The sequence below is a fragment of the Musa acuminata genome, chromosome BXJ1-5, assembly GCF_036884655.1.
Source record: "Musa acuminata AAA Group cultivar baxijiao chromosome BXJ1-5, Cavendish_Baxijiao_AAA, whole genome shotgun sequence".
Lineage (NCBI taxonomy): Eukaryota > Viridiplantae > Streptophyta > Magnoliopsida > Zingiberales > Musaceae > Musa > Musa acuminata.
Genome location: NC_088331.1, coordinates 17,523,956 through 17,546,151, shown reverse-complemented (window position 1 = coordinate 17,546,151; position 22,196 = coordinate 17,523,956). Strand labels below are relative to the sequence as shown.

The 22,196-nt window shown below is 39.4% G+C and overlaps 1 protein-coding gene across 3 annotated transcripts in view; it reads left to right on the top strand.

Annotated features, from left to right (window-relative positions):
• Positions 1–5,964: 5,964 nt before the first annotated feature.
• The window catches only part of LOC135673877 (calcium-dependent protein kinase 18-like), a 36,571-nt gene continuing 20,339 nt past the window's right edge, over positions 5,965–22,196 (top strand). For 2 of the 3 annotated variants that reach the window (XR_010513479.1, XM_065183277.1), the window contains exon 1: positions 5,966–6,492. Coding sequence is in view for 2 of the 3 variants with exons in the window: in XM_065183277.1 (XP_065039349.1) it covers positions 6,154–6,492 (339 nt within the window). In the remaining variant the exon portion in view is untranslated. Of the gene's footprint in view, positions 6,493–22,196 lie in introns of all 3 variants that reach the window. The other variant, XM_065183278.1, reaches the window with a different exon arrangement.

Genomic DNA, 22,196 nt, shown 5'->3' with positions numbered 1-22,196 from the left:
CAACCGCTGCAAGCAGTGAGCATGGTTCTGATTGCTGTGTGGTCTGATTTGAATATTTTTGACTTTGAGATGAATTTTTATTTGTGGATCAATCAACTTTACTTACGTAATTACGTAAGAATTTTCATTTTAAGATAAGAACTTTTGCACGATCAAGATAGATCTTTTGACGTGCATACTCTCAATGTCGTACACATATTTATGACAGATCGTTCAAGTTGGTAAGCCTTGCAAGTTCATGACAAACTTAGTCAGTTCATGATATAGTTGGATTCGAAAGTTATGAACGGATGAAATCGATGGGTTCGAAAATCCAGAGGATATGTGAAGGGAGAATCATGGGTTTCCAATTCTGAGGGATCAAATGGGATTGTATCCATATCACATTTGTAATTTTAATTTTCTAATCCTCTTTTTGTTATTTAGGCTAGAGAGCATCACGTGTTCTTTTTGGATCTCGGATCATGAATATCGAGAATCCAAAGAGCAGGATATTATTTCTTGCTCCCAACTTATGATGTTTTACATCTTAATAAGAAAGGATGATTTTTAGGTACCCATTTGCTTTTGGGTGCCTCAAAAATAGATATACATTGTTTATCATGTTGCATAGACTTTATCATGGTTCCTTTAGGAACCCAAATTAATTTGTTCGGACTAATTTTCTTGAATGGACAATAATACGTTTTATGTCCAAGTTTGCAACAAAAGTTGCATTTGCTTTGGTGTCGAACATGTAAGATGGGGCCTTTTATGAAGGTGGTTGGATTTTGGTGAGGACTTCTCACAAATCCGATTCCACTTGTTTTGGAAACGTGACCCTTGTTTGCAAGGATCATGTTCAAAGACTTGTTACCAACCTCGAATTTCTTCAAGGTGTCTTGAAGTAGCAAGTTTTCCTTTTGGAGAGTTTCTAGACCATAATATTTTATGCATGAACCTAAACTATCATGATATTCAGTTTTTAACTTATCAAAATTACAAGTGAGACTATCATGCTCCTTTTTTAGCAATTTATATTTTCTACTAATAATCTTGCATTCATCAAATAAGTCATGGAAGACATTTAATAATTCATCAAATGATAAATCTGCATCCATTAAATTCGTTACCTCCTCCCCGATGGCCATTAAGGCGTAATGAGCAACTTGCTCGGTGTTGGACTCCTCTTCTTCGGACGCGCTCGAGTCATCCCACGTTGCTTTGAGCGCCTTCTTCTTTGATGTTCTATTTTTGACTTGGGGACAATCACTCTTGTAGTGTCCCGGCTTTTTACACTCATAGCAAATAACTTGGTCCTTCTTGGGTTCAAATTTATTTTTTATTTCATTCTTTAACTTATTTCTTTTAATGAATTTTTTAAATTTTCTTGTTAGAAGTGCCAAGTCATCGTCATAGGCCTCATCACTTGAGTTTTCTCTCAAGTGGTCTTCTGAAGTTCTAAGTGTCATATCCTTCCTGTTCTTTGGAAGGATGTCTTCTTGCTCTTCATGAGCTTTGCAAGTCATCTCGTAGGTCATTAATGACCCGATTAGTTCTTCAAGAGGGAAGTTGTTTAGATCTTTCGCCTCTTGAATAGTAGTGACTTTAGGATCCTAACTCTTAGGAAGGGATCTTAGAATCTTATTTACGAGCTCAAAATCCGAAAAACTTTTTTCGAGTCCTTTTAGACTATTGACGATATCCGTGAAACGGGGGTAAACATGTCGCCAATAGTCTCACTCGGTTTCATCCAGAAAAGTTCGAAAGAATGTATCAAAAGATTGATTTTTGACTCTTTCACTCTACTTGTGCCTTCGTGAGTCACTTCGAGTGTGTGCCAAATATCAAATGCAGTTTCACAAACCGAAACACGGTTGAACTCGTTTTTATCAAGCGCACAAAATAAGGCATTCATAGCCTTTGCATTAAGAGCAAAAGCCTTCTTCTCCAATTCATTCCAATCGATCATTGGAAGAGAAGACTTCGAAAATCCATTTTCAACAAGATTCCAAAGTTCAAAATCCATAGAAATAAGAAAAATCCTCATTCGGGTCTTCCAATAGGTGTAGTCCGTCCCATTGAACATGGGTGGACGTGTAATAGAATGGCCCTCTTGGTTTCCGACGTATATCATCTCTCTTGGGTTTTAATCCGTTTGAGAGTTAACCCCGCTCTGATACCAATTGTTAGGATCAAGAGCACTAAGAGGGGGGGGGGGGTGAATTAGTGCAGCGGAAAACTTTCGACGATTAAAAAAGTGTTCGTATGATAAAAGCGATTTCGGTAGAAAAGCCAATTCGTAAATCTCTTTAACTTGTAATTAAGCAATATGTAGTTAAAGGAAATCTATGAAGACAGTTTGCAGTTATGATGAAAGTTAAAATGTAAGCGCAAACTGAAATATGATGTTCGTACGATAAAACTGATTTACGTCTAAACGTCGATTCGGAAAATACTAAACTTTGAAACACGATCATATATGCGCAGAAGGCAATAAGCTTTTGAGGAGGTTTGCAGTAAAGATAAGATGCTCAAAGTAAATGCAAACTGAGATTTAGAGTGGTTCGGTCAATCTTGACCTACATCCACTTTTGGCTTCCTCCTCCGACAAGGTCACCGACGTCCACTAGAGGCCTTCCTTCAATAGGCGAAGGCCAACCACCCTTTTACAGTTTCACTCCTTTTGATGGGCTTAGGAGACAACCCTTACAGAATTTTCTTTCCTCTCTTATCAGATTAGAACTTGAAAGAAAAGAGGAAGAAGAACTTTCAACTCATACAACACTTTTGAGCTCTAAAAATCACAAAGTAAAATCAGAATTTCGGTGGTTTCTGGGTGCCCTTTTAGTGCTGAAAGGGTGGGGTATTTATAGGCCCCAACCCAGTTTGAATTTCGAGCTCAAAACTGTCAATTCCCGGAATTCCGGGATCTGGCGGTTGCACCTCCTGACTAAGGCGGATGCACCGCCGGGCAGAGCTCGAAGACTGAGCCTTTGGGCAGTGCCACCTCCTGTCAGGGGCGATTGCACCTCCTGCCAGAGCTCGAAGACCGAGCTCAGGCGGTGCCACCTCCTGACTGAGGCGATTGCACCTCTTGCAAGAGCTCGAAGACCGAGCTCAAGCGGTGCCACCGCCTGACTGAGGCGATTGCACCTCCTGCCAGAGCTCGAAGACCGAGCTCAGGCGGTGCCACCGCCTAGCTGGGGCGGTTCAACCGCCTGGCAGAAATCAGGGTCCGAATGGGTTGATCCCTTCGGCCCAATTTGGGTTTTTCAGGGGCCCAATTACCCCAAGATTAAGTTAATGGGATCACCTCCCATTTCCAACTTAATTATTGTGCTAACTATGATATTTCCTAAGACATTTACTGCAACTTGTTCCGGTGCGTCAATCGCTTCTTCTAGTGAGCTTCCGGCTAACTTCCGTCGATCATCCGATGAACCCTCAATGTTGCTCCTGCGGACTTCCGGCAAACTCCTGGACTTGCGACGATCCACTTGGCGAGTTTCGATGAGCTTCTTTGGCAAGCTCATGGACTTCTCAGATTTGTTCCCACAGAACCTCCGACGACTGTCCGAACTTCCATCGAACTCTCGAACTCCCAACGTGATCATTGTCTTGATTCCGGCGCAACTCCTGCTGCATATCTTACTTTCATCGTAGTTAATCCTGCACACTTATCTCAACATATAGATTAGATAACAAATGATAATTGACTTCATCATCAAAATCCGAGATTCAACACCTATATATACCCCACCCTTTCCTGCATGAAAGGGCACCAAAAATCCAATCTTACTCTGTGATTTTTAGAGCTCAAAAGTGTTGTATGAGTTAAAAGTTCTCCTTCCTCTTTTCTTCCAAGTTTTGATCTATCAAGAGTGGAAAGAAATTCTGTAAGGGTCGTCTCCTAAGCCTGTTAAAAGGAGTGAAACTGTAAAAGGGTGGTTGACCTTCGCCTATTGAAGGAAGGCCTCTAGTGGACGTCGATGACCTTGTCGAAGGAGGAAGCCAAAAGTGGATGTAGGTCAAGATTGACCGAACCACTCTAAAATTGCGGTGCTCTATGGTTTGCATTTATTCTTGCTGCTTACCTTACTGTAAACCTCCATATGTGCTTTACTTCCTCTTTACTTTTGCTACACTCCTTTACGAACTCGCTTTCAAGTTAAGTTTCCGAAAACGATTTTATGTCGGAAACGATTTTATCGTACGAACGTAGTTTTAAACATCGAAAGTTTTCCGCTGCACTAATTCACCCTCCATCTTAGTGCTCTTGATCCTAACATGAATTACTTAAGGAGAGTTTTGAATATTATGAATTATTTACGTATTTTTATTATAAATATTATAAGGCAAATAAATTTAACATTGAAATATTTATAAAAAATTAAATATTTTTAAAAATTGTAATGATGTTACTTATACTTTACCCACTGTTTATTATCCTCTTGCTCATTTATTTGTAATAAAATATTTTGATATTATTGAAGCATTAGAAGAATAGAAAAATGATAATGAATTAAATATGATTATTATGTGAATGACAACTAAATAAATTATTTATTTTCTAAATATTCCATGTATTTATCTTGTTGTTTCATCCTCATTATACAATAGATGGTTTCCGTGATTATTTGTGTATTTATTATGAATGTTTATATTTAGATGTTGAAATTAGTAAAAATTGAGAAAAGTTAAAAAATGTTGAAATCACAGAAAGTATTTATTATGAATATTTATACTTAGATCTTATTTTTTATTAGATTCTATGAACTCATTTTGAAATATAATTGCAGCCTTTCTTTTAAAAATTTCGTTTAAAATTCAATCTAAAAAAAATTTCTTTTAAAATTGCTCGTTGCAAACACTGCTTAAATTTAACAGCAAAAACAAGGAAAGTAGAACACTGCTTCAATTAGCAAAAACAGGAAAATTGCTTAATGGCACCTTTATCCCTACCAACGTGGTCTTACCGATTGTTATACCATTCCTAAAATTACAGCAAACGTGGGGCCAGTGTGTGAACCACTTGCGATAATGACTTCTCCGATCACGATTCAGGTAAGCGGGTAGCTCTTTAAATATAAACGTTCCAATTAGCATTACAGGAGACGATCTAGGAATAAACTAATTGACATTAAAAAAACATTTACCCAACATAAAAATTCATTCATTTTATTTGAAATATTTTAGTAGTTAGTAGATTGTTATATTATATAATTAATAAATCTTAAGTCCAAATCCGTACAACAAACTTAAACAAATTGATAAAATATTTTTAAAAATATAAAAAATTAGATGAATTCTCGGAAAAAACACTTTTTTTGGGTTTTTCTCAATAGATTTTCTTTTTATATATTTTTTAAAAATATTTCTTATTTATCATAATCCCGAAATACTTGTACCCCGAATAAGATAGTGAATTTGTCCAATCCCTTCATATATAAGATTCATCCGTTAGTTATAATATTTTAAAATAAATTTAGTATTATTGATATTTTCATTAAAACATTATATATATTAAAAATATTATAACGAAGATAAATTGATTCAAAACTTAATGAAATCAGTTCTTGCAAAAATATGATTTCGAATAAGTATGTTTGTTGGTTTAAGAATAATAACAACCAAATAGAAAAAAATTCTCTGTTATAATATTTTGAAATAGATTTATAATAGTTTTTAAAATATTATAAATTTATTTAAAAACTTATAACTGAGGAATGAGATCGGTTCACCTATGGGCATATCTATAAATAACAAAGGAGTTGTAGGTATTATCTGAAAAATATAAAGATGGGATATGGATTAGAAAAAAAAAAATCCAAAAAAGGAATTTTCTGAGAGTTCTTTAGAAAAATCATCAATTTAAAAAATTTTCCGCACCGAAGCCAGGAGAATGAGACGAAGTGAATAGGAGGACAGAGGGGTTGCCTTCAATCCCAATCCCACCCCGTCTTCAAAGGACAGTCTCCTCCTTTGACCACCTCCCCACCTCCACCCCCTCCTTCCCTTCCCCCCATCTTCCTCTACCCTTCCCTCCTCCTCCTCCTCCTCCAATCATCACTCCGAGCACTTAATTCTCCTTTATAAGAAGACATCATCTCTCTACTTTCTTGATCCATTGATGGTTATCCCTCCAAGCCTAACCCCCCAGGGCAGGAAAGAATGGGCGCATGCTTCTCCGCGGACACCAAAGTAAGCGGCGGCATCGTGCCTACTCGCCTTAGGCCGATAGGTCAGCCGCAGAAGCAGCAGCAACCGCAGCCAGAGCAGAATAATCAGGCACCGCGGGAGAAGCAACAGCAGAATGACAGAGGCAATAAGCGGCGGCCGTGCGGGCTTCTGTCGTGTGGCAAGAGGACCGATTTTGGGTATGCGAAGGATTTCGAGAGCCGGTATTCGATCGGGAAGCTGCTTGGGCATGGGCAGTTTGGGTATACATTTGTCGCCACCGAGAACTCCACCGAGGAGCGGGTGGCGGTGAAGAGGATAGACAAGAGTAAGGTAATTCTGCAAACGCTTATTCTTGATTTGGTTTAGGCTAATTTGGTTTTTTTATTATTATTTTTGTTTTTGATCGTGAACTGCATGAGCTTTGCAATTGGGATTGGGGTGGTAAATTGATACTATCATTTTTCTGATGCACACACAAAGTAGGATTCACTCGTTTGCAATTCTAGTATGGTTTTGTTCAGAACTTCGTTGATAGGTTGGAAGTTCTTCTTTATGTCACCCAATGAATTGATGTGATTCAAGAAAGAGATCATTTTGGGCAAATTTGGACATTCACTGTTGCAGTTGATATCTTCTAATTGACTTGAGTTCCCAGGTTCAGTTTCCATAATAAGGTGTATGCTGGAGCTGCTAGGTATACAACCTTTTGTTATGGTACGATAGCTTTGTTGATGATGAACAAAACATCCATCTCGAGTTGTGCTTGTCTTTGAATAGGATAATAAGCTCTGCAAAATTAACCGACTGTGCATCCCTTCTGAGTGAAATGAAAAATGCTTCCTCTTCATTTATGTGAGCTTTTTGTAGGATCAGTTTATCCTGGAAATTTCAGCAAGCTTGTACTTTCTTATGTGGATTTTTATCCAAATAGCAATCATTTGAAATGGTAGGATTGCAATTAGCAGTGTGTAGGATACCCTGGAAAGGTTTGGTTCTGTTTCCCTGCAACACAGTTCAAACTTATGTCTTGAGTGAAAAATGTGATCAGCCAAAAGTGTATAATCTTTGTGATGCAGTAACTTTATTCATGATTAATCATTGTGAATTAAGGAGATTCTTGACTAGCTACTTGCCACCTGCTCAGTGTCCAACTTCGACCACATAGCTGGCTCCTCAAGTTGGCAAGTGCTTCCAAGCTCCAAAGTTTATTTATCATCTCAATTAGTGATCAAGATAAACTCAAATTAATTGGAGGACAGATTATTCCTCAAGTTGGCAAGTACTTGCTAACTGTTAACACCTTAATAATAAAGTTGGAGAAGTCCAGTTAATATCTGAAGAGGAATGAAGAATTTTAGCTTATTAAGGAGATGATAGTCTCGGTCTATCTTGTAGTCTATATTGGAGGTAGGGAGGGGGAGAGAAAGATTATTGCCAGAATATGTTTCTGACAATTAACACTTGGATTATGTTCGAGACCTTGTCATTGTGAGGTCATTATAATGTCCTGAGATCAAAAACCTACCTTCACTATTTATTCTTGGCAAGAAAAAAAAAAAATTTCAATTCGCCTTAATTCATATATTTTACAAATTCATAGAAAGTTGTCTTTCTATTTTAATATTGGTTGCTCATAAAATGTTTTCTTTCTGCCTTAACATGATTGTAGATCGTGTGAATGAATGTCAAATTTGGGGAATGTAGTTCGGGAGACTATAATTACTATGAATTTGCTAGTTATTGTAAAAAATGATGTAATCGGTGCACGAGGCTCTCGCCAATGCGCGGTTTTGGGTGTTAATGTAGTTAATGTACTCAACCTTACCTCTAAATATAGAGAGGCTGTTCTGTGACTTGGACCCTGGTCAACAGTTGATAAACCATTTGGTTGAGGATTGATACCGGCGTGATGCAGAATGGGGGTAAAGTAGAATAGAACTCGAAAGAAAACCGATAGTACAGTTTTTTCGGATGGAAAATGTACGAACTCAATAAAATCGAAAAATAGCTCACCACCTAGTTCAAAATCACAAAGGGATACAGAAAGTTAACCACCATAAGGAAATTAAACAAGGATACAGAACTGAAAATAAAAGATTCACTACTCAAGGAAGCATCCAAGAGATACAGAGTTTAAGCGAGAACTCCAAGAGAGCTTCTGCAAAATATCATCAGTTTCTAAAGTCCTTTCTAAGTCCTAAACACCAAAATAAATACTAGTGCATGAAACAACCCTTCATGCATTGGGAATTTCAAAATTAAGTGTTTACAGCTACTAACTAACTCCTTTAATGCATTCCTTGGTCATGAAGAAATGTTCACAGTTGCTAACCAACTCCGTTAATGCATTCCTTTGTCATGAAGAAAAGCATCTTGAAACAACTTTAACTTTGTACAGGAAATATGCTGATGAGCTATCATATTTGAGTGAGTTGAGTTGAAAATTATGAGGCATCATTGTTGGCTGAAAAAAATACCATATCATAATTAAGGTTCATATGATCAGATTGTAGTAAATTAGATACTCCCGTGTCAATCTCCCCCGGTTGAAAAAGACTTGTCCTCAAGTCCTTGTTTAATTCAACAACTTGATTATAAAAAGGGCTTAAATCAGCCACATTAAATGTTGGGGATACTCCGTAATCTTCTGGTAGTTCAATCTTATAAGCATTTTTGCCAATTCTCTTAAGCATCTTGAATGGACCATCAACCTTTGGTTTTAGTTTTCCAAATTTTCTCGGTGGAAACCTCTCCTTCCTTAGATGAATCCAGACCAAATCACCTGTATTAAACTCCACATGTTTTCTGTGTTTGTTGGCAGCATGCATGTACCTCTCATTTTGCTTCTCAATGGTTGCTTTCACACCCTCATGCAGCTTCTTTATCTGCTTAGCTCTTTCATCAGCATCTCCACTAAATTGCTTTGTTGTAGAATGAGGGATTAAGTTCAAAGGACTAGCAGGATTAGCACCATAAACAATCTCAAAAGGACTCTTACCGATACTATGATGGATAGAACGATTGTAGGCAAACTCAATTTGTGGAAGAATGAGATCCCACTGCTTAATATTCTTGCCAACATAGCTTCTAAGTAAATTTCTCAAGCTTCTGTTCGTTACCTCAGTTTGCCCATCGGTTTGTGGATGATGCGAGCTGCTGAAATTCAAAGAAGTACACAGCTTCCTCCAAAGAGTTTTTTAAAAATGACTAACAAATTTTGAATCTCGATCAGACACCATAGTTCTTGAAATACCTTGCAATTTAACAATCTCCTTAAAATACAAATTAGCAATATGAGATGAATCATTCGATTTATTGCAAGGAACAAAGTGAGACATTTTTTGAAAATCTGTCAACAACAACCATGATAGAATCCTTGTTCCTTTGAGTTCTTGGCAGTCCCAAAACGAAATCAAGACTCACTTCCTCCCATGGAGCATTTGACACAAGCAATGGAGTGTACAATCCAGAATTTTGACTTCTTATTTTTGTCAAATGACACACTCGGCATTGCTTTACATGTCTTTCCACATCTCTAAACATCTTAGGCCAATAGAAGTTTGATTGAATAAGAGCTAAAGTCTTATCTCTACCGAAATGTCTACCCAAAACACCACCATGAGCTTTAGTTAGAATTACTTGTCTCAAAGAACAAGATGGAACACATAAAGCATTAGCTCGAAATAGAAAACCATCAAGGATAGAAAATTGTTGAAAGGAACCTGATTTGCAATTCTGCCATATTGAGCCGAAATCCACATCATTCTCATAGAGATCTTTGAACGTCTCAAATCCAACAACTTTGACTTCCATTGCTGATAATAAAGAATGCTTTCTGTTCAATGCGTCAGCAACCACATTTTGAACACCAGATTTGTGCTTAATTGTAAAGTTATAAGATTGCAAAAACTCCACCCAAGCTGTATGCCTCTTGTTTAGTTTGTGTTGGTGATTTATGAACTTTAATGCTTCATGATCTGAATATAGCACAAATGGCTTGGCAAGAAGGTACTGACTCCAATGAGATAAAGCTCGATATATGGCATAAAACTCCTTATCATAGGTAGAATATTTCCTTCTTGTATCATTCAGCTTCTCACTAAAAAATACAATCGGCTTTCCGTCTTGACTCAAAACAGCACCAATTCCCACATTAGATGCATCACATTCAATCTCAAACACGTTGTCAAAATTTGGTAGAACTAAGATAGGAGCTTCGGTCATCTTTCTTTTTAAAAGCTCAAAAGCATCATTAGCCTCATTAGTCTATTTGAATTTATCACATTTCAGACATTCGATGATTGGAGCGACAATAATGCTGAAATTCTTGATGAATCTTCTGTAAAAAGAAGTTAAGCCATTGAAACTCCTCACATCATGCAATGAAACAGGTGTTGGCCAATTGAGAATAGCTTCTACCTTACTTTGATCCATCATGATTCCATCTTTTAAAACAACATACCCCAAAAACACAACACTAGATGTAAAGAAATCACACTTCGTTAGATTAGCATAAAGCTTTTGCTGCCTCAAAATAAGAAAGATTTCTTTCAAATGATTCATATGCTCCTTTTCACTCTTGCTGTACACCAATATATCATCAAAGTAAACTACAACAAATATTCCAATGTATGGCTTAAGGATGTGATTTATAAATCTCATGAAAGTGCTAGAAGCATTAGATAGCCCAAATGGCATAACCAACCATTCATATAAGCCTTATCTAGTTTTAAATGCTGTTTTCCACTCATCTCCGGACCTCATTCTTAATTGGTGATAGCCATTCCTCAAATCAATTTTAGAGAAAATAAAAGCACCACATAATTGATCAAGTAAATCATCTAATCTTGGAATGGGAAAAAGATAATCCATTGTGATTTTGTTGATAGTACGGCTGTCCACACACATTCTCCAAGAACCAAGGTCTGCAATTTCGTACAGTACTGGAGTTTTGACGTTGGCTCGATATGATACGAAATTGTATACCGAGCGATATACCGTTCGGTATACGGCTCGGTATATATATATATTATATATAATATAACTCGGCGACGTCGTCGAAGCGACGTTGCCTCTCTCTTCTCCCAGGTGGGGCGACGTCGCCGAAGCTTCGGCGACGTCGCCTCGTTTATATATATATATATATATAAATATATATATAAATATAAATATAAATATATATATATATATATATAAGATTATATATATATTTATATATATATATATATATTTTATTTAAAATGCGACATCGCCTTTTCCTTCCCCACGCGGGGCGACGTCACCGAGGCGACGCGACGTCACCTCGTTTATTTAAATAAATAAATAAATAAATAAATATATATATATATATATATAATCTGAAAAAGGCGACATCGTTGAACGTCACCTTTTTCTAATATATATATATATATATATATATATATATATATATATATATATATATAATTTTATTATTATTTTTCGTTCCGCCTGGTAGCGGCCGGTCCGCGTATCGGTTTGCCGTCGGACCGGTTCGTACCGCCTGTACTGGGCGGTATCATTCGGTATTGCCTACCTTGCCAAGAACCATCATTCTTAGGCACCAACAAGGCTGGAACTGCACAAGGACTTATGCTCCTTGGGACTCATTCTGTACGTTGCCTTATTAGGTAGAACAACCCCCGAAATAAGATTAATTTGATGTTGAATGTCTCTCAAAGGTGGAAGGCCATGTGGAATCTCTTCCGGTATAACATCTTGAAATTCCTTTAGGATTGGTTTCATGATTTCCGGTGTCTCCTTATGTTGTTCGTTCTCTTGTACTACCATTAGTGCCAAAACATGACCACCCTTGTCTAATTCATATTTGCATTCACCATAAGACATAAAAACACTAACTTCCTTCTTTGATACACTAATTTCGAAAGGTTGTAATGAAGCTAAGATAATATTTTTTTCATTCACCTTAAAAGAATAAGTATGTTTATAGCCATCATACAACACCCTTATATCATAATGCCAAGGTCTTCCTAACAGCAAATGACAAGCATCCATAGGAGCAACATCACACCACACTTCGTCTTTATAATACTTGCCAATAGAAAATGGAACTAAACATCTTTTAGTTACCTTGATGTCATTTCCTTTTTGCAACCAACATAATTGGTATGGATGTGGATGAGGGATTGTGTCCAACTTCAGCTTCTGCACCATCTCCAAAGAAACCACATTCTCAAAACTGCTGCTGTCGATGATCACCAAGCACACCTTGCCAAGAGAAGTGCATTTAGGCTTGAAACTTCCTCCTTTTGTATAGTCTTTTTTTGAGCCGTACCGAGAACTCTTTTCAAACTTCTGTTGCTTTTCAACTTTCAATGCCAGCTTACTCACATCATTTAAAGACCAATATGGCTGTAGTTGAACCACTTTAGCAATCTCATATTTCAGACCTCCTAAGTATCTTACAATGGTTTGCTCTTTCGGTTCCACAAACTCACCTTTTAACATCAGATTATCGAAATCTGTAGTGTACTCCTCTACACTAAGATCTTTTTGCTTAAAATAATGGATTTTTAGAAAGATCTCTTGCCTATAATTGTCAGGTAAATAATTTCTCTTCAGCTCCCTTTTCATTTTTTCCCATGTCACGATCTTACTCTTCCCCTTACGTTCTCTTTGTTTCTTCAGATTTTCCCACCAAAAAGATGTATTCCGTTTGAGTTTGAGTGCCACAAGTTTGACCTTCTTTTGTTCTGTTGGTTCATGAAAATCGAAAATTCTTTCTACTGTATTAAACCAATCGATAAAGTCATCAACATTTATTTTACCTTCAAATTCTGGAATCTCCAATCTTAGGTTATATTTATTCTGCCACTCGTCTTGGACTCCATGCCTTATCGGACATCTTCTCGACTCCCTTGGAAGAGGTGTATCATCATAAGAAGTTAACTCACGGACATCATTTTTATGCTGGTTGTTTCTACTTCGAAGTTCTTCAATTATTTCATTTTTTTCTTGTAGACTACGCAGTAATCTTTGTAGCTGCAACCTCAACGACTCGGCGTCATCTTCATGGCCGCTAACTTCACCAACTACATCTTTTCCATTCCGCCTTGCCATGATCTCTAGCTTTTAGCTCTGATACCAAATTGATACCAGCGTGATGTAGAATGGGGGTAAAGTAGAATAGAACTCGAAAGAAAACCGATAGTACAATTTTTTCGGATGAAAAATGTACGAACTCAATAAAATCGAAAAACAACTCACCACCCAGTTCAAAATCACAAAGGGATGCAGAAAGTTCATCACTCTAAGGAAATTAAACAAAGACACAGAATTGAAAATAAAAGACTCACCACTTAAGGAAGCATCCAAGAGATACAGAGTTTAAGCGAGAACTCCAAGTGAGCTTCTGCAAAATATCATCAGTTTCTAAAGTCTTTTCTAAGTCCTAAATACCAAAATAAATACTAGTGCATGAAACAACCCTTCATGTATAGGGAATTTCGAAATTAAGTGTTTACAACTGCTAACCAACTCCTTTAATGCATTTCTTGGTCATGAAGAAATATTCACAGCTGCTAACCAACTCTGTTAATGCATTCCTTTGTCATGAAGAAAAGCACCTTGAAACAGCTTTAACTTTGTACAGGGAATATGCTTATGAGCTGTCATATTTGAGTGGGCTGAGTTGAAGATTATGAGGCATCATTGTTGACTGAAAAAAATATCATATTATAATCAAGGTTCATATGATCAGATTGTAGTAAATTAGATACTCCTGTGTCAAGGATATCTTTTAAATTTATAAAAATCACGAGGTTATTACATCTTTATTACAATCCAAGATCTTTCGCAAATGTTAGACTGACCAATGAAGGCTTATTTGTTTTTAATTTAAGGAACATGCTGAAAATTATATATTCGTTATATAGATTTTCACAGAATTGTTGGAAGAAAAAATGTTATAATTTCACAAACTCAACTTGATCATCTAGTTCAGAACATAACAACAATAAATGGATAGACATTGCTGCCAAAATCAGGTTTGAACTAATGCTAGAACCAAGGTCTGCCATACCGAATCGTACCGCCCGATACGGGCGGTACGTACCGGTCCGATAGGCTACCGGTACGCGGACCGCCCGCTACCGGACGGTATGTTCAAAAAACCTCATATTAGACGATATGGGGTAATATCGGGCGGTAATGATTGAAATTTCGGCCGTTACCGCCCGGCACAACTCAATCGATCATTACCGCCCGGTACCACTCAGTAACGATCGAAATGTTAGGACTCTAGCTAGGAGAGTCCTAATTGAGAGGGACATTCATGTAAAACCTACCTAAGCTGACCCCTATTAAAGAGGTGAAGAGGCCGGCTAGGGTTAGGAGGTTGTTTCTTAGAGAAGAATTAGGAGTTGTAAAGGAATAAGAGTCTTGAGTAGGAGTCCTATTAGGAGTTGGTTAGAAGTAGAAGCCCTATTAGGAGTTAGGGTTTAGAAGCCCTATAAATAGCCATGTATTCCTCCTTTTTTGATAAGCAATAGATGAATCTTTTCTGCAATCTTTGAGCAGCAACTTGGAGGGAGGAATCCCTATAGAGTTCCAAGGAGACCGATCCCCTAAAGAGATCAACCCCAAGTTTAGAATCTGCAAGGTTTCTAACACCTGGTATCAGAGCAACGTTCTTGGCGTCTCGCTGCCCTTCCACAGCCGTCCATCAGACCTTCACAACCGCCCAAAACAATTCCCACAATTGCTTAAAACATCGTTGCCGAATATCGCCATCATTTCCACTACCGTGGATCATCCTTTGATCTCCTCGTGAATTGCAACAGGTTCTGGTTTCCTACCTTACTGCCACTGTAATTTAGTTATCCTTATTCAAAAATCCAAAAAAAATTATTCCTATATTACTGCATAAACTTTTCGTCATAAAGTTTTCATCTCTACGACGAAAGATACATTGCAGAATTCTAGCCGCATAGCATAGTCTGTTTGATCTTGCTACTGCATTTTTTCTATCCAAATTTCTACGAAATTTTTATGACAGCTTTGACACTTCCTAACAGCAGATTTCCCTTTAGTTTTGTCAAAAAACTCTCAATATAAACCATTGATCTTTTACGTCTAATCTGTTATACTTGAAAATCTGCACTGTAAAATTTCAGTTGCATAGCACTATTTGTTTGATCTTGATACTATATTTTTTCTATCCAAATTTCTATGAAATTTTTATGACATCCCTTTAGTTCTGTCAAAAAATTCTCAATATAAACCATTGATCTTTTACATCTAATCTGCTATACTTGAAAATTTGCACTGTAAAATTTCAGCCGCATAGCACTATTTGTTTGATCTTGACACAACGTTTTTTCTGTCCAAATCTCTATGAAATTTTTATGATAGCTTTGACACTTCCTAACAGTGGATTTCCCTTTAGTTTCATCGAAAAATTCTCAATATAAACCACTGATCTTTTACGTCTCATCTACTACACTTGAAAATCTATACTGCAGGAAATTACAGCCACATATTGTTGCCTTAACCCATCTATTGCAATCTCTTTTGAATGAAATTTCTTATACCCTTCATAGATTATCTTGGCTTCCATCTAAGGTTGATCTATTGAGGAAGTCATCTCTAAAAATGATTTTGTGTTGTTGCAAATTTTCGTCGTAAACAACTAAAATTTTTCTACGAGAATTCTGCTATCGCAACTTGCACCAATTTTCTTGCTGTTATTGTCGAAATTTTCTTGATTAAAGTGGACATACTTGCTGTTATATAAACTGCGATATTGCTGTCAATTCCCTCCTCAAATCTCTCAAGTTTTTGGTGAAAATTTCGTCGAGAAACCGCTGTTTCTTTGACGACAATTCTGCTCTTACAAGACAACACAATTTTGCAGCAAACTTCCACTGATTTCTATCAAACCTTTGCTGCTATCTACCACGGATCTAAAACTTTCATCCACAGCCCTAAAACTCCACCAAATCACACCCTCAAACTGCACCCAAAACATCCACAAAACAAGCCTAAACCGTAGCCTACATCCACCGATCCACCAACCCTTTCGACCATTACTTCTCTCAACCCATACATGCCTTTAACCCAACAACAAAAGAGAGATTTTACCATCACATATTTGGAGGCATATACTATGGTATATGAGGAGGCAATCAATGCTAAATTCGAAATATTCGAGGCACGAATGGAGGATAAGATTCAGACGCTCTTTACCGAACTCAGATTGGGCCGACCACTAAGCCCGAATAAATCACATCAAGGAGAGAGCTTTGCCTAATTACACCAACCCCGAAGAGGTGACTTCCAAGGGAGGGGAGGCTCTATGACCAACCCCAACTATCCATACATGAGGGTGGACTTCCCTAGATGGGAAGAAGGAGACCCGATTGGTTGGATCTCGCGCGTGGAGCGATATTTTCGGTACCACAAAACCTCGGACGCATCTATAGTGAAAATTGTGGCTATACATCTTGAAGGGGAGGCCATACAATGGTTTGACTGGTTTGAACACACTTATGGAATGCACCCATGGCAACAATTCAAAAAAGGACTGCTGATCCGCTTCGGACCAACAGATTACGAGAACATTGACGGACAACTAGCAAAGATCCGACAAACCTCCACCATTCAGGAGTACCAAACTAGGTTTGAAAGGTTATCTAATCAAACTCGTAATTGGTCTCAAAAATAGCTATTGGGGACCTTCATTGAGAGCTTGAAGCCGGAGATCCGGGGAGAAGTTAAAGCGCGACAACCGTACACGCTCATGACAGCTATCTCTTTCGCACGACATCAACAGGAGCGATTGAACTATGAAGCTCGGAGGACTAGGGTCACTCCTCGACCAGCAATACTGAAGCCCTTAGCCCCCCTATTATCGACCGAGTCCCTGCACAAAAGAGGTTGACAAGAGAAGAGCTTCGGGAGCGATATGCGAAGGGGTTATGTTGGCATTACGACGAGCCGTGGAGTCGTGAGCATCGCTGTAGTAAAGGGAGACTTCTTATGATTGAACTAGTAGAAGAAGAGGTCATTGAACATCCAGAATAGAGTCTTGAACATGAAGAAGAAGATACAAAAGAAGAGCCACAACCGACCGAAGTTACGGTACATGCACTAGCCGGCTACTCAAACCCGCAAACGATGAAAGTTGGAGGCCTTCTCAAACAACAACCGATCACTGTTCTCATCGACACAGGTAGTACTAATAACTTCCTAAACAGTAAGGTTGCTGTCCGGATGGCCTTACCTATCGAGAATTACAACAGATTTGACGTTAAGGTTGCCGACGGATGGATTTTGAAGTATGATCGTAGGCGCCCACGAGTGAAACTGTTGTTGCAGGACCAAGAGATAATTGCATATTTCTTCCTCCTCCCTCTTGATGATCATGAGGCTATGCTTAGAATTAAATGGTTGATGATATTAGGTGATGTTTCTTGGAATTTTATGCAACTAATTATGAAATTTTATAGTAAGGAGAAACAGGTGATACTGTATGGGAAACGTGGGGGCGACGTTACGACGATTTGCACACAACAAATGGAGAAGGTTTTGTATAAAGCATGCAGCGTCTTTTTGATACAACTAGAGCAGCAAACTAAGGGAGAGCCAATAGAATTTGAAGATCCAAACCTACTTCCTTTGCTTGCTGAATTTTCAGATATATTTGACGAACCGCACAACCTACCTCTTACCCGTCGGCATGAGCATTATATAACGATTCTTCCGGGTAAACCTCCAGCAAATACTCGGCCATATCAGTATCTACATCTCCAGAAGGATGAAATAGAAGTGATTGTAAAAGAGATGCTTAAAACAGGAGTTATTTGGCCAAGTTGCAGCCTCTACTCTTCACCGGTGCTACTTGTACGCAAGAAGGATAGAACATGGTGAATATGCGTTGATTACCGAGCTCTCAATGGCATAACCATCAAGGATAAATACCCTATTCCAGTAGTAGATGAATTGCTAGATGAAAGGGAGCACAAATCTTCACAAAGCTGGACCTTCGATCCGGGTATCATCAAATACGAGTGTGCGAAAAAGACATACCAAAAATCGCTTTTCGAACGTACAACGACCACTACTAATTTTTACTTTCTTCAACAAAAGGTGGAATATCTTGGGCATATCATATCAGAGGAAGGTGTGATTGTGGACCCCTCCAAAATAGAAGCAATGCAGAACTGGCCGACCCTGATGAACATAAAATTGCTATATGGCTTTCTGGGTTTAATAGGCTACTACCGCAAGTTCATAAAAAACTATGGAAAGATCAGTACACCACTTATTTCCTTAATGAAAAAAGATGTCTTCCAATGGTCGGACAAAGCCTCCGCTGCCTTCGACAAACTTAAGGCAGCCATGACGACGATGCCGGTGCTAGCACTACCAGATTTCAGTCGACCCTTTATTATTGAGGCCGACGCATCTGGAGTCGGAATTGGAGCCATTCTCATGCAAGATGGTCGACCACTCGCGTACACTAATAAGGCATTGTCTCCCTCTCATCAAAATATGTCAACATATGATAAGGAGATGCTCGCCATTGTGCACGCAGCAACGAGGTGGAGACCCTACTTTATCGGTCGACGATTTCAAATTAAAACCGACCATAAAAGTCTCAAGTACTTTTTGGAGCTAAAGATATCATCCCCTGAGCAGCAAAAATGGATAACAAAGCTTATTGGATATTATTATGAAATAACTTACAAAATGAGGAAAGAGAATATTGTTGCAGATGCGCTTTCATGGCTATCTAAGCAAGCTGAATTTTTGGCCATTTCAATTTTGACTAGTGACTTCCTTAAGGATATTAAGAGGGAATGACAAGAAGATCTGGAGACCTATAAGATTATAAGAAAATTGGAGGAAGCACCAAGCTCCGTGGCTCATTACAATTGGGACTCAAAAGAATTACACTATAAGGGACGCATTGTGTTTGTGACAAATTCTACTTGCATCTTCATGAGCAGATTTTGGACAAAGTTTTTCCGTATGCAGGGTACTAAATTGAAAAGGAGTATGACATATCACCCACAAACCGACGGCCAGACGAAAGTTGTAATTGGTGCTTGGAGATAGTCCAAAGCCACCCACCAAATATGACTATCCAAGGAGAACTCCAGACCCAGCCAAGTGCCATTATTGATTGACGGATCGTGACTTAACGACGATGACCCACTACTGAAGTGCTAATACAGTGGGCGAACCTACCAATTGAAGATGCCACTTTGTCACGGACTTAACTGGTTTTGCCTAAGTCGTGCGGCACCCTTGCGTGTCTGTCCGCAAAGGTCAGCCTCCCCGAAGCCTCCCATTGTCCCTTAGGACCAACAAAAGAGAGAACGGGTTAAATAGAACGCCTCAATCGGGATCCACAAGCAAACATCTCCGAAAAACACTTCATAGACAATGCAAATTACAAACAGACTTTACAAGCTCTGAACAGTTGCACAACAAAGGGTAAAATGGTCCATTACAGACCAAAAATCTCTCACACGTGTCCACATGACACAAACTTTATTTACAAGCCTAAAGAGGCCACCAACCTAACTAAAATGAGACTATTAAGCCTTCGGCCGTCCCTCTACATGCTGTACAAGGCATGAACATACCAAAAGACACGGACATACATAAGCATTACATCAAACATCTTGTTTAGAAGTTTGTCCGTGACATTCTCCCCCACTTATTCCTTCGACGTCCTCATCGAAGCCTTTGTGAACATTGCAACTCCTCGCCTTTGTTGAGTCTTCAATCTTCCGCTCCAGCTACAATGCGCCTCTTGGCTCCCAACTGCTCTCCACTGCTGTTTTTTTTTTTTTTTAGTAGTCGAACCTTTGATCCGCCATGCTGCTTCAACTCACCAATGACTCTGACTCTGGTGTGGGGTTGGCTGAGTTGTGTTGATCCTTGTTGATTCCTGCGGATCCTGCAAATGAAGGAAAAGACCATCCTTACTGCGCCAGTCTCTCAAATACCTCATGCTGCTTGAACTGGGTGGATGCTTGTTGGAGCTTTAACGAGCATTGTCTCGCAAACTTCTGAAGTTTTGGGTCATTCTCCACAAAATTTGCTTAGTGACTCTTCTTTCACTTAGTTGTCACATCCAAGTAGGTTCGCATCACTTCCGCTTTCGATTGGTATTTCGTTGGGAAATGAAGCGGACAATCTATTCTCCGTAGCATTGATCACCGTTGGTGAGGATTTGACAACTATTATCTTCCATTATCTTCGAAGGGTCTTTGAACTTATGCAGAGCTCCACTACTGGATAGATAAGAGAATTGAGGTACTCGGTTTCGCCCATTCTTTTAAGGGTTGAGAAGGCAAAGGTTACTTGACTTCACCCGCCTCCTCCAGGTCATACTCCATGCATCGAGCTGGTTACTAGCCTTCGCTTGCTCTTTGCTCACACTTCTGAAGCACTTGAAGTGTTTGCACTCCTTGCGTTGAGTTAGTTACTTTGATTCACCTTCTCAATGCCATCGAACTTCTGGAATGCAGGAAGTTTTCACCCCAACTTTTCTCTTATAGGTTTGGTCGCCTTTGGGATTGTACCGTCTTCTCCATCAACCCTTCCGCCTACTCCACTGAGTAGCAAAGGTACAACACCGCATACTGCCTGCTTCGTTCCTTGGTTATGCACTCTTACATGACTCGAAGTCCTTCGCTTTCGGCTATCTTGATGAGAAGCTCATTGACACCGGTCTTACGAAGTTCCTCGGCCTCTGCCCTTCAGCCTTGTCTCGGTACTTGGAGATTGCCTTTGCATGCTCCACCTCCTCGGCCCCTTTCATGACCAAGCACTCTCCCTCTATGAGTGCAAGGGATCAATGATTTTCACGGAAGTCCCACCTTTGTGGTACCATGGCGCTGACATGCCCATGGCCCTACTATCCGTCGCATCGCATCTGCATCCCTTTTCTTCACGATTAGTCGATATGTCTTCGTGACACTCCTCTGAGTCCACCTCCATTCTAATTGATGCTTGATTTTGGGTAGCTAAGTCCCTCTGGACTCGTCGTCGCTTCCTCACCCCTTTCGACCCCTTGCTTCAACACCTCTGTGTTATCCAAGCAGTCCGTTTGGTCGATGGAAAGACAGACTGCAACTCCCATGCATGGCCTCTGCCATCAAGTTGTAGGGTTTGCACCGATTCTGTTCTCCTTAGCTTCCTTGGTAGCAACGTTCGCTTACTCGACTTTGTCCTCTGACTTGTCGGGCTCCCTTAAGCGAATATGAGCTCTGGAGCAGTCCAACTCTCCAGTTGCTTCGATCATACCTCTGCATGATCAAGTCCCTCCTATGGGGTTCACTAGTACTTGCATGCGAACTTTTCCCTTGGTGGAACACAGCTCCCATATGCTGATGACCAAGGTTTTCATCCGATGCAAAATTCGATGCACGCCCGGAAGACCCGCCTCTGCGGTACTATGACCTTCACTCCTTGAATCCATAGCCCTTCCTGCCGTCGTGTTGTTCACCAAAGTGGAGCTTCCAGTAGCTCCCGATCATGCCTCCATATGATCTAGTCCCTCACAGGACTATGTCGTGTGTATCGCATTGCCACGACATGTTCCACCACGATCCGTTGCACCATGTCGCCTCCTGGTGACATCTCCATTGCATTCTGATCCTTGTGGTATGAACTCGAATTGTGGTCCCTCTATGTGTGGCTTTTGCCCTTACATCGCAGGGTCTCTTCCACCTTCGATTTTGTTCGCTCCTTTGGCAATCGACCTTCATCCACCCACTCTTGGGTCACACCTAGATGAAGCACCGCTCTAGGACAGTCCGTCGCCTAGTAGCTCCCGAAGTCCTCCAACTTCGCTGCAATTAGTGCACCATTATCTGGATCTTGGGCCTCTGCCCCTACCAGTACAATCTTCGCTGCGCACCGCTTTCTTCATGACAACTTGAATGGCAACACTGTGGCATATTCTTCAAGAGTACCCGCCTCTGCGTCCTCTTGCCCCATGTTAAGGCCTTCCGAACCCAACTTCGCCTCCGCAAATT